Raw genomic sequence first — 13311 nt, forward strand, 5'->3', positions numbered from 1 at the left:
ATTTCTAGTTACACCGACACACAGTTACATCAGTAGACAGCAAACAGACGTACCTGCGTAGATCTTCTTCAGTGACTTGCTGACCCAGATGTTGTCCAGACAGAGGGAGCCCTTGGGGGAGCGGGTGCTGATGTTGGTGAACATGTTGGGGGGCACCAGTGGGCTCAGCCTCTCCTTCCTCAGCTGGTCCAGCTCACTGCTCTGGGGGGGCAGGCCAAAGTCTCCCAACACCACCAGGCCCTTCTGAGCTGTCACACAGATGAACCACAGATGGACATTAGCAATGTAGCTACATTAGCTTTGTAACTAGGTCAATTCAACTAAAACATTAAACCACTGAAGAGAAAGATGGTAAGAATAAAGGAAGAGGACGTAAGGTTAGTAAAGACAGAATCGGGTGACCTTCAGCTACTGACCTTTCAGTGTGTCCTGGATCCTGGAGGTCAGTCTGTGGGCCTTGACTTCCTCAGAGGTGTGGTTCCTACAGTTGGACTCCCAAGCCCCAGCACTCATGTGGACATTGACCATTGTCATCTCCAACGATCCAACCTAGTCACATATTAACCATTAAAATGATGTTAGTCTCTCTGGCAGGACATTATATGGTTATAATGGTTTTGATAGGGGCAATAAAATGACTCATGCGTTCTATTCGTAATATCAGTTTAGGGAGTTCCAACCAAACACACTCCTTGTTGACTTACATAAAAGTGGGCGAGATATGGCCGGGGGTGGGGGTGCATCGCGTTGCCATTGACGACAGGACTCTCCAGGACTGAAGCATCTTTCAGGTCAATCCCAGAAGAGCTATCCCACAGGAACCCAGAATAACTGACTCCCTGGAGGAGAGAGGACAACAGGAGACACAGTCAGATAAATAACGTCCTCCCTTCCCTCAGGGAATCAAACAGAGAGGAATAAAGAACACTAGTTCAACTTCCAGGATGCCCTTGAACCAGTATTGAAGTCAACTCAGTCGTCAGTGAACTTCTCAAAGCCAGAGCTCAGCCTCTAGCCTCTATACTATATCTATATAACACAGGCTGACAGAACAAGAGGACAGGGCTGGGAGGCTGGCAGTACTAGAGGACAGGGCTGGGTGACTGACAGTACTAGAGGACAGGGCTGGGAGACTGACAGTACTAGAGGACAGGGCTGGGAGGCTGACAGTACTAGAGGACAGGGCTGGGAGGCTGACAGTACTAGAGGACAGGGCTGGGAGACTGACAGTACAAGAGGACAGAGCTGGGAGGCTGACAGTACTAGAGGACAGGGCTGGGAGGCTGACAGTACTAGAGGACAGGGCTGGGAGGCTGACAGTACTAGAGGACAGGGCTGGGAGGCTGACAGTACTAGAGGACAGGGCTGGGAGGCTGACAGTACTAGAGGACAGGGCTGGGAGGCTGACAGTACTAGAGGACAGGGCTGGGAGGCTGACAGTACTAGAGGACAGGGCTGGGAGGCTGACAGTACTAGAGGACAGGGCTGGGAGGCTGACAGTACTAGAGGACAGGGCTGGGAGACTGACAGTACTAGAGGACAGGGCTGGGAGGCTGACAGTACTAGAGGACAGGGCTGGGAGGCTGACAGTACTAGAGGACAGGGCTGGGAGGCTGACAGTACTAGAGGACAGGGCTGGGAGACTGACAGTACAAGAGGACAGAGCTGGGAGGCTGACAGTACTAGAGGACAGGGCTGGGAGGCTGACAGTACTAGAGGACAGGGCTGGGAGGCTGACAGTACTAGAGGACAGGGCTGGGAGGCTGACAGTACTAGAGGACAGGGCTGGGAGGCTGACAGTACTAGAGGACAGGGCTGGGAGGCTGACAGTACTAGAGGACAGGGCTGGGAGGCTGACAGTACTAGAGGACAGGGCTGGGAGGCTGACAGTACTAGAGGACAGGGCTGGGAGACTGACAGTACAAGAGGACAGAGCTGGGAGGCTGACAGTACTAGAGGACAGGGCTGGGAGGCTGACAGTACTAGAGGTCTGAGGGGAGGATTTGTTTTCAACCCCCCCCCTTCATCTGTACTATCCATCTTATTGACTGGAGGCATCACCACAGAATAAAGCTCAAGTTTATATCAAAGGTCCACAGCGTTCCTCATTGAGTTCCCTGAATTCCTATCGGACCTTGCAGTCATAGAAGATAATATTCTAATTTTTGGTGACTTTAATCTTCACATGGAAAAGTCCACAGACCCACTCCTAAAGGCTTTTGGAGCCATCATAGACTCAGTGGGCTTTGACCTAGTTTTGTCCCATGGAATAAATGTTGTGGATCTTAATGTTTTTTCTCATAATCCTGGACTATCGGACCACCATTTTATTATGTTTGCAATTGCAACAAATAATCTGCTCAGACCCCAACCAAGGAACATCAAAAGTCATGCTATAAATTCAGACAACACAAAGATTCCTTGATGTCCTTCCAGACTCCCTCTGTCTACCCAAGGACGTCAGAGGACAAAAATCAGTTAACCACCTAACTGAGGAACTCAATTTAACCTTGCGCAATACCCTAGATGCAGTTGCACCCCTAAAAACTAAAAACATTTCTCATAAGAAATTAGCTCCCTGGTATACATAAAATATCCGAGCTCTGAAGCAAGCTTCCAGAAAATTGGAACGGAAATGGTGCCCGACTAGCTTGGAAAGACAGTACCGTGCAGTATCGAAGAGCCCTTACTGCTGCTCGATCATCCTATTTTTCCAACTTAATTGAGGAAAATAAGAACAATCCGAAATTTATTGATACTGTCGCAAAGCTAACTAAAAAGTAGCATTCCCCAAGTGAGGATGGCTTTCACTTCAGCAGTAATAAATTCATGAACTTCTTTGAGAAAAGATCACGATTATTAGAAAGCAAATTACGGACTCCTCTTTAAATCTGCGTATTCCTTCAAAGCTCAGTTGTCCTGAGTCTGCACAACTCTGCCAGGACCTAGGATCAAGAGAGACGCTCAAGTGTTTTAGTACTATATCTCTTGACACAATGATGAAAATAATCATGGCCTTTAAACCTTCAAGCTGCATACTGGACCCTATTCCAACTAAACTACAGAAAGAGCTGCTTCCTGTGCTTGGCCCTACTATGTTATATTTTACCTCTTGTGGACGTCATTCCAAAACATAAATGGTAACTTTCACTGCTATGCGGATGACACACAGCTGTACATTTCAATGAAACATGGTGAAGCCCCAAAATTGCCCTCGCTAGAAGCCTGTGTTTCAGACATAAGGAAGTGGATGGCTGCAAACTTTCTACTTTTAAACTCGGGACAAAACAGAGATGCTTGTTCTAGGTCCCAAGAAACAAAGAGATCTTCTGATGAATCTGACAATTAATCTTAATGGTTGTACAGTCGTCTCAAATAAAACTGGGAAGGACCTCAGCGTTTCTCTGGACCCTGATCTCTTTTGACGAACAGATCAAGACTGTTTCAAGGACAGCTTTTACCAATCTACGTAACATTTCAAAAATCAGAAACTTTCTGTCCAAAAATTATGCAGAAAAATTAATCCATGCTTTTGTTACTTCTAGGTTAGACTACTGCAATGCTCTACTTTCGGGCTACCCGGATAAAGCACTAAATAAACTTCAGTTAGTGTTAAATACGGCTGCTAGAATCCTGATGAGAACCAAAAAATGGTGATCATATTACTCCAGTGCTAGCCTCCCTACACTGGCTTCCTGTCAAGGCAAGGGCTGATTTCAAGGTGTTACTGCTAACCTACAAATCATTACATGGGCTTGCTCCTACCGACCTCTCTGATTTGGTCCTGCCGTACATACCTACACGACGGTCACAAGACGCAGGCCTCCTAATTGTCCCTAGAATTTATAAGCAAACAGCTGGAGGCAGGGCTTTCTCCTATAGAGCTCCATTTTTATGGAATGGTCTGCCTACACATGTCAGAGACGCAAACTCGGGCTCAACCTTTAAGTCTTTACTGAAGACTCATCTCTTCAGTGGGTCATATGATTGAGTGTAGTCTGGCCCAGGAGTGTGAAGATGAACGGAAAGGCTCTGGAGCAATGAACTGCCCTTGTCTCTCTGCCTGGCCGGTTCCCCTCTTTCCACTTGGATTTTCTGCCTCTAACCTTATTACAGGGGCTGAGTCACTGGCTTACTGGTGCTCTTTCATGCCGTCCCTAAGAGGGGTGCGTCACTTGAGTGGGTTGAGTCACTGATGTGATCTTCCTGTCTGGGTTGGCGCCCCCCCTTGGGTTGTGCCGTGGTGGAGATCTTCGTGGACTATACTCGGCCTTGTCTCAGGATGGTAAGTTGGTGGTTGAAGATATCCCTCTAGTGGTGTGGGGTTGTGCTTTGGCAAAGTGGGTGGGGTTATATCCTTCCTGTTTGGCCCTGTCCGGGGGTATCATCGGATGGGGCCACAGTGTCTCCTGACCCCTCCAGTCTCAGCCTCCAGTATTTATGCTGCAGTACTTTGTGTCGGGGGGCTAGGGTCCGTTTGTTATATCTGGAGTACTTCTCCTGTCTTATCCGGTGTCCTGTGTGACTTGAAGTATGCTCTCTCTAATTCTCTCCCTCTCTCCTGGAGGACCTGAGCCCTAGGACCATGCCTCAGGACAACCTGGCATGATGACTACTTGCTGTCTCCAGTCCACCTGGCCATGCTGCTGCTCCAGTTTCAACTGTTCTGCCTGCGGCTATGGAATCCTGACCTGTTCACCGGACGTGCTACCTGTCCCAGACCAATTATTTGACCATGCTGGTCATTTATGAACATTTGAACATCTTGGCCATGTTCTGTTATAATCTCCACCCGGCACAGCCAGAAGAGGACTGGCCACCCCTCATAGCCTGGTTCCTCTCGGTTTCTTCCTAGGTTTTGGCCTTTCTAGGGAGTTTTTCCTAGCCAATGTGCTTCAACACCTGCATTGCTTGCTGTTTGGGGTTTTAGGCTGGGTTTCTGTAGAGCACTTTGAGATATCAGCTGATGTACAAAGGGCTATATAAATTAATTTGATTTTATATCAGGTCTAACGTCCTCTGAGGATAAACACTGCTATTTACGCCTTCTGGTGGTCGGGAAGACAGAGTGTGTGTCCTCTCAGAGATTCTTAGTGGTTTAAGACAGACATTCTGGGAACCGAAAGGTCCTCTAAAAAGGGTCCCATAAATCAACCCCCTTTTAAATCATACTGTACTAGACCTTTGATCCCTACAGCAGGCCTTAGATCATGTGAACTATTTTGATACGTCTGGTCATCGATAACAACCCCTAAGTTGGTTCTGTTTAATGAGTGTATAAATGTTCAAGAGTGTATAGGGTTAGTAAATGTTTTACTGATAATGGCTGTGTTTACATCTTGGCTGTATGAACTATTGAGATGGGTGGTCTGTTTCAGATGGGATGTGAGAGAGGGGTTGGGGGGGGAAACAGAGCAGGAGAGAGTTGGAAAAAGAGAAGCAAGAAAGACCGACAGAATGGGAAAGAAAACATTTTTTAGTGCAGTGATGTAATCAGTACTCCTACCTTGTTGAACAGTCCTGTGGGTTTCTCAGAGACGATACTCTTCCAGACTCCCCGTGGTCCTCTCCACTTCCGCACGCTGTCCAACGAGCCCTGGTTCAGTTCCACACAGAACTGCAACACAATAGAGGGGCACGTATTATTACACAACACCGGACAGTCGACCATTGAAATAGTGTACTAGTCAGTCTACATTCTCTTCATTCCATTTTAATGAAGTGGGCATTGCAATAGATGTAGGGTGTGTATGACTACACAGAGCAGTACATCACAACTACAGTCAACACTATTTTTGTCTCTCTATTTATCCTCTACGATCTGTTCTTAAAATAGCCACAGAAGATATTTAAAATACATACAAATAAATGAGCACTGTTTTAGTATGAGGTGAAAGTTATAACTGAAATGTCTCCTCAAATGATACATTTAAATCAAAATTATACAATTTGAAATTACCTCAAGTAGTACCATATTCTACAGGAAATAGACTCAGAAAAAGGAAAGTGACCAAATGTATTTCAGGGTGCAACAGACTCCATTAGCGTTGAAACGTGTGAAAGGTCACTGAAGTTTGTCAACGATGGAATGGAGGAAAGTCCTTATCTTCCTGGCTGAGCTGCTACCAGGTCTACTATAAGTCCCGGAGGGAGAGCTTCCCTATGGGGAACCAGAAAAGCAGAGGGTCTTTAACGCAGTGCGACTACCATCAATAAATACCCCATCGTCCTCTCCTGTCGGCCTCATTAATGTCAAAAACAAACTGAGTCTGACACAGCGACAAGTAGCCCACTATAAATGATGCTAATAACAAAAGTTTCAAAATGGCACCCGGAAGAAAGCAAGCAGGATTTACTATCGCCATGATGCCTGGATCGGACAGAAGTGGAGGGAGATATGAGGATGGATGGAAGGCAGCTCTACCCAGGAACAATAAACACACAGCCATAATTCAACCAGGGATGAACCAAGACGTGGGTATAGAGGAGGCCGTGGCACAGCTCCAGAGACCTGCGAATGTAATCATCTAGCACAGCTATTCCCAAACTGGGGTAAGCAATGCCATCGGGGCAATGCAAAATAAAAATGTGATTCACATCATTTTTTTACCTTCACATTTTCAAACAGTACATTTATATTTTCCAAAGGGGCTATACATTTGGATGAGGGTTTTCCCCCTCCCCTCGCCTGAGTAGCCTTGTTTCACAGCCAAAAATAAAATTAAACCATCTGGTGTTCAGCGAAATAACACAATGCCAAATACAGGTAGCCTAGTCAAATAATTAACATCCAATCACATTAACCGTTACTCTCTCACTGGAAACCTTCCCTCTTGCGCAGACATTTAGAAACATGACAATTAGAAAAATAGTAAGACATGTATAGTAAGTAGTAAGACGTATAAAAGCAACATATACCATTAATAGGAAGGGTCTAGAAGCGTCTTATATGGTTACAGAGTGGCTATAACAGGCAAGCCCCATACTATTGTGGAGGACTTAATTCTTCCTGCTGCTGTGGATATGGCTGGGACAATGCTGGGGGAAAAGGCCCCAAAAAACTAACACTATACAGACAATGTTTTCATCAAACAACACTGTTTCACAACGCATCAGTGACATGGCAGGAGATGGTTTGAAACAATTACTGCTTCGCATACAAGCTAGTGAATTAAATGTGTTACAGCTGGATGAGTCAACAGACGTGGCGGGCCTGGCACAGCTACTGGTATATGTTCATTACATTTATGGGGGGTCAATTAAGGAAGACATCCTCTTCTGCAAACCACTGGAAACCAGGACAACACGAGAGGATATGTTTAAAGTACTGGACAGCTTTGTGACATCAAATTGACTTTGGTGGTCAAAATGTGTTGGTATCTGTACTGATGGTGCAAAATCCATGACAGAGAGACATAGTGGAATGGTAACGCGCGTGCAAGCAGTTGCTCCCGACACCACTTGGGTCCACTGCAGCATCCGCCGAGAGGCTCTTGCTGCCAAGGGAATGCATGACAGATTGAAAGGCATTTGGGACAATAAAGTGAAAATGGTTAACTTTGTTAAACCAAGGCCCCTGAATGTGTATTTTCTGCATTATGCAATGATATGAGCAGCGACCATTTAATGCTTTTACAACATACAGAAAGAAGTGCGCTGGTTTTCAAGGGGCAAAGAATTGACAGGTTTTTTTAATTGAGAGACGAGCTTAAAGTTTCCTTTACTGACCATCATTTTCCCTTGTCTGACTGCTTGCATGATACCGAGTTTGGGTGATGTTTTTTCCTTGCCTGAATGATCTGAATCTAGGATTACAGGGACTCTCTGTAACTATATTCAATGTGCGGGACAAAATTGAGGCTATGATTAAGAAGTTGGAGAACTCTTCTGTCTGCATTAACAAGGACAACACGCAGGTCTTTCCATCATTGTATGATTTGTTGTGTGCAAATGACATCAAGCTCACGGACAATGTCAAATTGTCAGAGCACCGGAGTGTCTGGGTGCACAATTACGAAGGTACTCTCTCGAAAACGAACGACAAACACCTGGATTCATTACCCTCTGCGCACGTCGACAACAGCCACCCTCGTATCATCCTTACTCATGGCTCCACAAAAGCAGCGGTGTGCACGCAGAGGGTCCCTGGTTCGAGCCCCCTTGCAAAGCAAAGGGAACAACTACTTCAAGGTCTCAGAGCGAGTGACGTCACCAATTGAAACGCTATTAGCGCGCACCCCGCTAACTGGCTAGCCATTTCACATCGGTTACACTCACTCCTCTTTTGACCTCCTTTTCCACAGCAACCAGTGATCCGGGTCAACAGCATCAATGTAACAGTATAGCTTCCGTCCCTCTCCTCGCCCCAACCTTGGTTAGAACCAGGGACCCTCAGCACACAGACAACAGCCACCCTCGAAGCATCGTTACCCATCGCTCCACAAAAGCCACGGCTCTTGCAGAGAAAGGGGAACAACTACTTCAAGGTCTATTAGCGTACACCACCGCTAACTAGCTAGCTAGCTATTTCACATCGGTTACACAGGCGCAGACTGACTGGATTCTTTAAGACAGACTCTCTCCAATACAACCCAACATTACAGAGTTATGTGCATCCTTTGAGGCACACCCTTCTCATTAACCTGTGGTGAGTTATTCATATTTTGATGAACAAATACGGTTTTATATGTAAGATGGTTAAATAAAGAGAAATTATGGATTATTATAATTTGTGCCCTGGTCCTATAAGAGCTCTTTGTCACTTCCCATGAGCCGGGTTGTGACAAACACTCACACTCATTCATATGTTTAATAAATGTATTGTATAGGGTGTGTGTGTGTGTGTGTGTGTGTGTGTGTGTGTGTGTGTGTGTGTGTGTGTGTGTGTGTGTGTGTGTGTGTGTGTGTGTGTGTGTGTAGTAGGCTTACAATGATGGCAAAAACCAACATTTGAGAGTGCGCTGACCCTGGTGCTAGAGGGGGTACGTAGCTAGAGGTTGAATGTTTGAAGGGGTACAGGACTATAAAAAGTTTGGGAACCACTAATCTAGCACAATGATGAGAAACTCTGATGGGGTGGGGGCCACAAAAGAAAATCGGAACTGCGGGTGGCAGTTGCGCCACCATACCCCAATATAGAAAACTCATTTTACGTTGTAGAGTTCATGTTGTGTCATTTCTTTTTGGTTTTAAAGTAAGTTTCCTGCAATTCTACACATTTTGCCGTAGGGTGGAGAGAAATGTTTGCAGTTTTTAATGACATCTTAGTCACTGACAACAACAAACAAATCTATGGTGGCCCCCCTTGGCAGTTATTCATCCATGAATATTACAAGTTTAGATTTATTTATTTAGATTTACCAATCAAAAAATATTTAGTTGACATGGACTAACTGACTATCAGTGACTGACATAAGAGAAAAACTTAATGCACAATCAAATGTCAAAATTGACCTATTGGAACTCGCAACAGTAAGTTGAGACTGACTGAGCCATCCCCCTGGTTGATCAAAGGGCCTTCAAATCAGGGGCAGCCCTAATTAAAGTTAATCAGCCTTGATCAATACTGCGGACAGGGGGCCATAAAACATTGTACCTGGTCACCATGGAGACATTGGATGTTTTAGTAGCAGTGAGTGCTTTTTCCAGATAGTTACTTGTTGTCATGGAAATAAGGACGCATAGCAAATCCACACCACTACCACGTTTCACTACTGTTACACAATAGATAAATACAGTACTAGTCTGAGGGAAAGAAAAAAGGAAATGTGTGGGAGTGTGAAACGGGAAGATAGACAGCAATATTGTGGGGGGTGTTCGTAAGGGTGACAATTGTAAATAGTGTGGGTGTGTGTTGTGATGTAACCAACTGACTAGATGATGGTTACCTCCACCATGTTACTCTACTACTGATTGTTGTTTGGTTAGCCCAGGGTTAACAAGTGCTTGTGTGAAACAAGGGTAAGTCACCTTGGTCAGATCTAACCGAGGTTTAATGATAGCACTGGGCTAAGAAATGTGCATGTGAAAGTCAATACTGCCAGTCAGACTCAGCCCTAATGAAACTCAGGTTGACACAGTCAAGTTGTTTTGAAGCTTACACTAGCAATGCCTGGTAAACAACTAGAAGAACACCAATAGTAATCTTTTAGGGGAAAAGGAATCATTGCTCAGTAATTCACCATAAACCACAGAATGTTCCTTAACTACAAAACAGAACAAGAAAACAGTGACCAAGACTGCTACATGCTTAGAGTGACTAAACAGTGAAAAATGTCAACTGTAAGTAAATACGCCAACTCAAACTGCTGCTTTAGTCATAGTGTCATAGCGTATGGTGTGTCATGCTGCATCACAGATGGACACCTCATAAGATGTGTTGACCATATTTGCAGAGATTAAAAGGTAAACAAATGACAGATAGAAAGCCAATCAAATAATGTATTTGTGTTGGGTGTTTGTCCAGTAGTATCAAATCAAAAATCAAATTTTTATTTGTCACATACACATGGTTAGCAGATGTTAATGTGAGTGTAGCGAAATGCTTGTGCTTCTAGTTCCGACAATGCAGTAATAACCAACAAGTAATCTAACTAACAATTCCTAAACTACTGTCTTATACACAGTGTAAGGGGATAAAGAATATGTACATAAGGATATATGAATGAGTGATGGTACAGAGCAGCATAGGCAAGATACAGTAGATGGTATCGAGTACAGTGTATACATATGTGTGAATTTAACTGTGCTTTCTCTAATTCTCTCTTTCTCAGAGGACCTGAGCCTAGGACCATGCCCCAGGACTACCTGACATGATGACTCCTTGCTGTCCCCAGTCCACCTGGCCGTGCTGCTGCTCCAGTTTCAACTGTTCTGCCTTATTATTATTCAACAATGCTGGTTATTTATGAACATTTGAACATCTTGACCATGTTCTGTTATAATCTCCACCCGGCACAGCCAGAAGAGGACTGGCCACCCCACATAGCCTGGTTCCTCTAGGTTTCTTCCTAGGTTTTGGCCTTTCTAGGGAGTTTTTCCTAGCCATGTGCTTCTACACCTGCATTGCTTGCTGTTTGGGGTTTTAGGCTGGGTTTCTGTACAGCACTTTGAGATATCAGCTGATGTACGAAGGGCTATATAAAATAAATTTGATTTGATTCAAGCCAAATAGTTCAATCAGACCAGTGAATCTTCTTTCTCATGGTTCATGAGTCCTTTAGGTGCCTTTTGGCAAACTCCAAGTGGGCTGTCATGTGCCTTTTACCGAGGAGTGGTTTCCTTCTGGCCACTTTACCATAAAGGCCTGACTGGTGGAAAGCTGGAAAGCTGCAGAGATGGAAGAACCTTTCAGAAGGTCAACCATCTCCACGGAGGAACTCTGCAGCTCTGTCAGAGTGACCATTGGGTTCTTGGTCACTTCCCTGACCAAGGCCCTTCTCCCCCAATTGCTCTGTCTTGGTAGTTCCAAATTACTTCCATTTAAAAATGGAGGACACTGTGTTCTTGGGGACCTTCAATGCTGCAGACATTTTTTGGTGCCCTTCCCCAGATCTGTGCCTTGACACAATCCTGTCAGCTCTACAGACAATTCCTTCGACTTCATGACTTAGTTTTTGCTCTCACATGCACGGTCAACGGTGAGACCTTATATAGACAGGTGTGTTCCTTTCCAAATCATTAACAATCATTTGAATTTATCACAGGTGGACTCCAATCAAGTTGTCGAAACATCAAGCATGATCAATGGAAACCAGATGCACCTGAGCTCACATGCACGGTCAACGGTGAGACCTTATATAGACAGGTGTGTTCCTTTCCAAATCATTAACAATCATTTGAATTTATCACAGGTGGACTCCAATCAAGTTGTCGAAACATCAAGCATGATCAATGGAAACCAGATGCACCTGAGCTCAATGGCAAAAGGGTCTGAATACTTATGTAAATAAGCTATCCGTTTTTTTATTTATAATACATTTGCAATAAATTCTAAAAACATGTTTTCTTTGTCATTACGGGGTATTACATGTAGATAGATGTTTAAAAAATCTTTTTAAAGAATGAGGCTGTAACGTAACAAAATGTGGAAAAAGTCAAGAGGTCTGAATACTTTCTGAATGCACTGTATGTATCTACAGTTAAATATTGTTTTGTCTGATTATAGGGGGGGGGACTCTCAACTGGAAGTTATGAAACCATTATGGCCTATTTATTGCCTTCCCTCCCTAATCTTACTACATTTGCACACACTGTATATAGACTTTTCTATGTACGACTGTTGTTTTTTTTGTCGCACTGCTTTGCTCTCTTGGCCAGGTCGCAGTTGTACATGAGAACTTGTTCTCAACTGGCCTACCTGGTTAAATAAAGGTGAAAAAATAAAGTAATTTCAGTTTTGGAATTTTATCTAACATTCAATTTGTGGAATTCCATTGGAGAGTTAAAGAATCCCTACAGGGAGTTGATGAATTAGTTGGGGGAATAAGACAAGGAGGACAGATGTGATGTTAGAGCAGTGACTGCGTAGCCTTTGGGTTTGGACATGGTGTGAAATCAGAACCGTTCAGACTTCATGACTCACTGACTGCCTGCACTGCAGAGATAGAGAACATTGTATATGTGGAAGACGAGCGGAAAGAGGAATCAATGGATAATAGCTCTTCATAGAGCAACCCCCTTCCTTCCGCCTGTATTTTCCTTTCAGCTCTATTCCCTCCTCTCTTTAGAGAGAAACTACCAATCCCTCTCTTTAGAGAGGACCTTTCTAACTCTCTCTGAGAGACAGCAGCTCTGCCGACCTAGTTCTCTCTCCAGGAGCACATCACATACGGTCTCTCTCCCCCTCGGTGCAAACTATGTTCTATTTCAAGGCAAACATTTAGAGTGTGAACTGTGATGCCACTCTCCTGTGCTTTCACCACTATAAATAAGTCCGTAGTTGCTACGGTAGGTGTGGAGAAAGGGAGAGGGTGTCTTCTTTACGAGTGCGAGGAGAGAGAGATGGGGGACACTGCCCTGGTATGCTGGTGTATACCGCTAAAATACCTGCTTCTCCATTACTGGGTGTAATGTCATCAATCCATTAGGGGTTCTCTATGCACATCTGTGCTCTACTTTGGTAATGAGGTCAGGAGAATGTAGCTGTGGACAGAATCAGAGAAGGTCATATCTCGGGGCTGCCTGATGTACAATCATGAAGCAATAGGACGGTGATGCTTGGTGAATATGCACTCAGTTAACGGGATAGACGTATAGATAACAGATCAGATCTAGTCTGAAGATCATTTGTGTGTTTACAAGTAAAATGTT

The 13311-nt window shown here is 44.5% G+C and overlaps 1 protein-coding gene across 1 annotated transcript in view; it reads right to left on the reverse strand.

Annotated features, from left to right (window-relative positions):
- The window catches only part of LOC135549782 (endonuclease/exonuclease/phosphatase family domain-containing protein 1-like), a 32836-nt gene that overhangs the window by 2190 nt on the left and 17335 nt on the right, over positions 1 to 13311 (reverse strand). The window contains exons 3-6 of the mRNA XM_064980074.1: positions 5507 to 5617; positions 705 to 839; positions 417 to 549; positions 54 to 248 (exon numbers count right to left, since the gene is read on the reverse strand). Of these exons, the coding sequence (XP_064836146.1) occupies positions 54 to 248; positions 417 to 549; positions 705 to 839; positions 5507 to 5617 (574 nt within the window). The remainder of the gene's footprint in view (positions 1 to 53; positions 249 to 416; positions 550 to 704; positions 840 to 5506; positions 5618 to 13311) is intronic.

The sequence above is a fragment of the Oncorhynchus masou genome, chromosome 12, assembly GCF_036934945.1.
Source record: "Oncorhynchus masou masou isolate Uvic2021 chromosome 12, UVic_Omas_1.1, whole genome shotgun sequence".
Taxonomy (NCBI): Eukaryota; Metazoa; Chordata; class Actinopteri; order Salmoniformes; family Salmonidae; genus Oncorhynchus; species Oncorhynchus masou.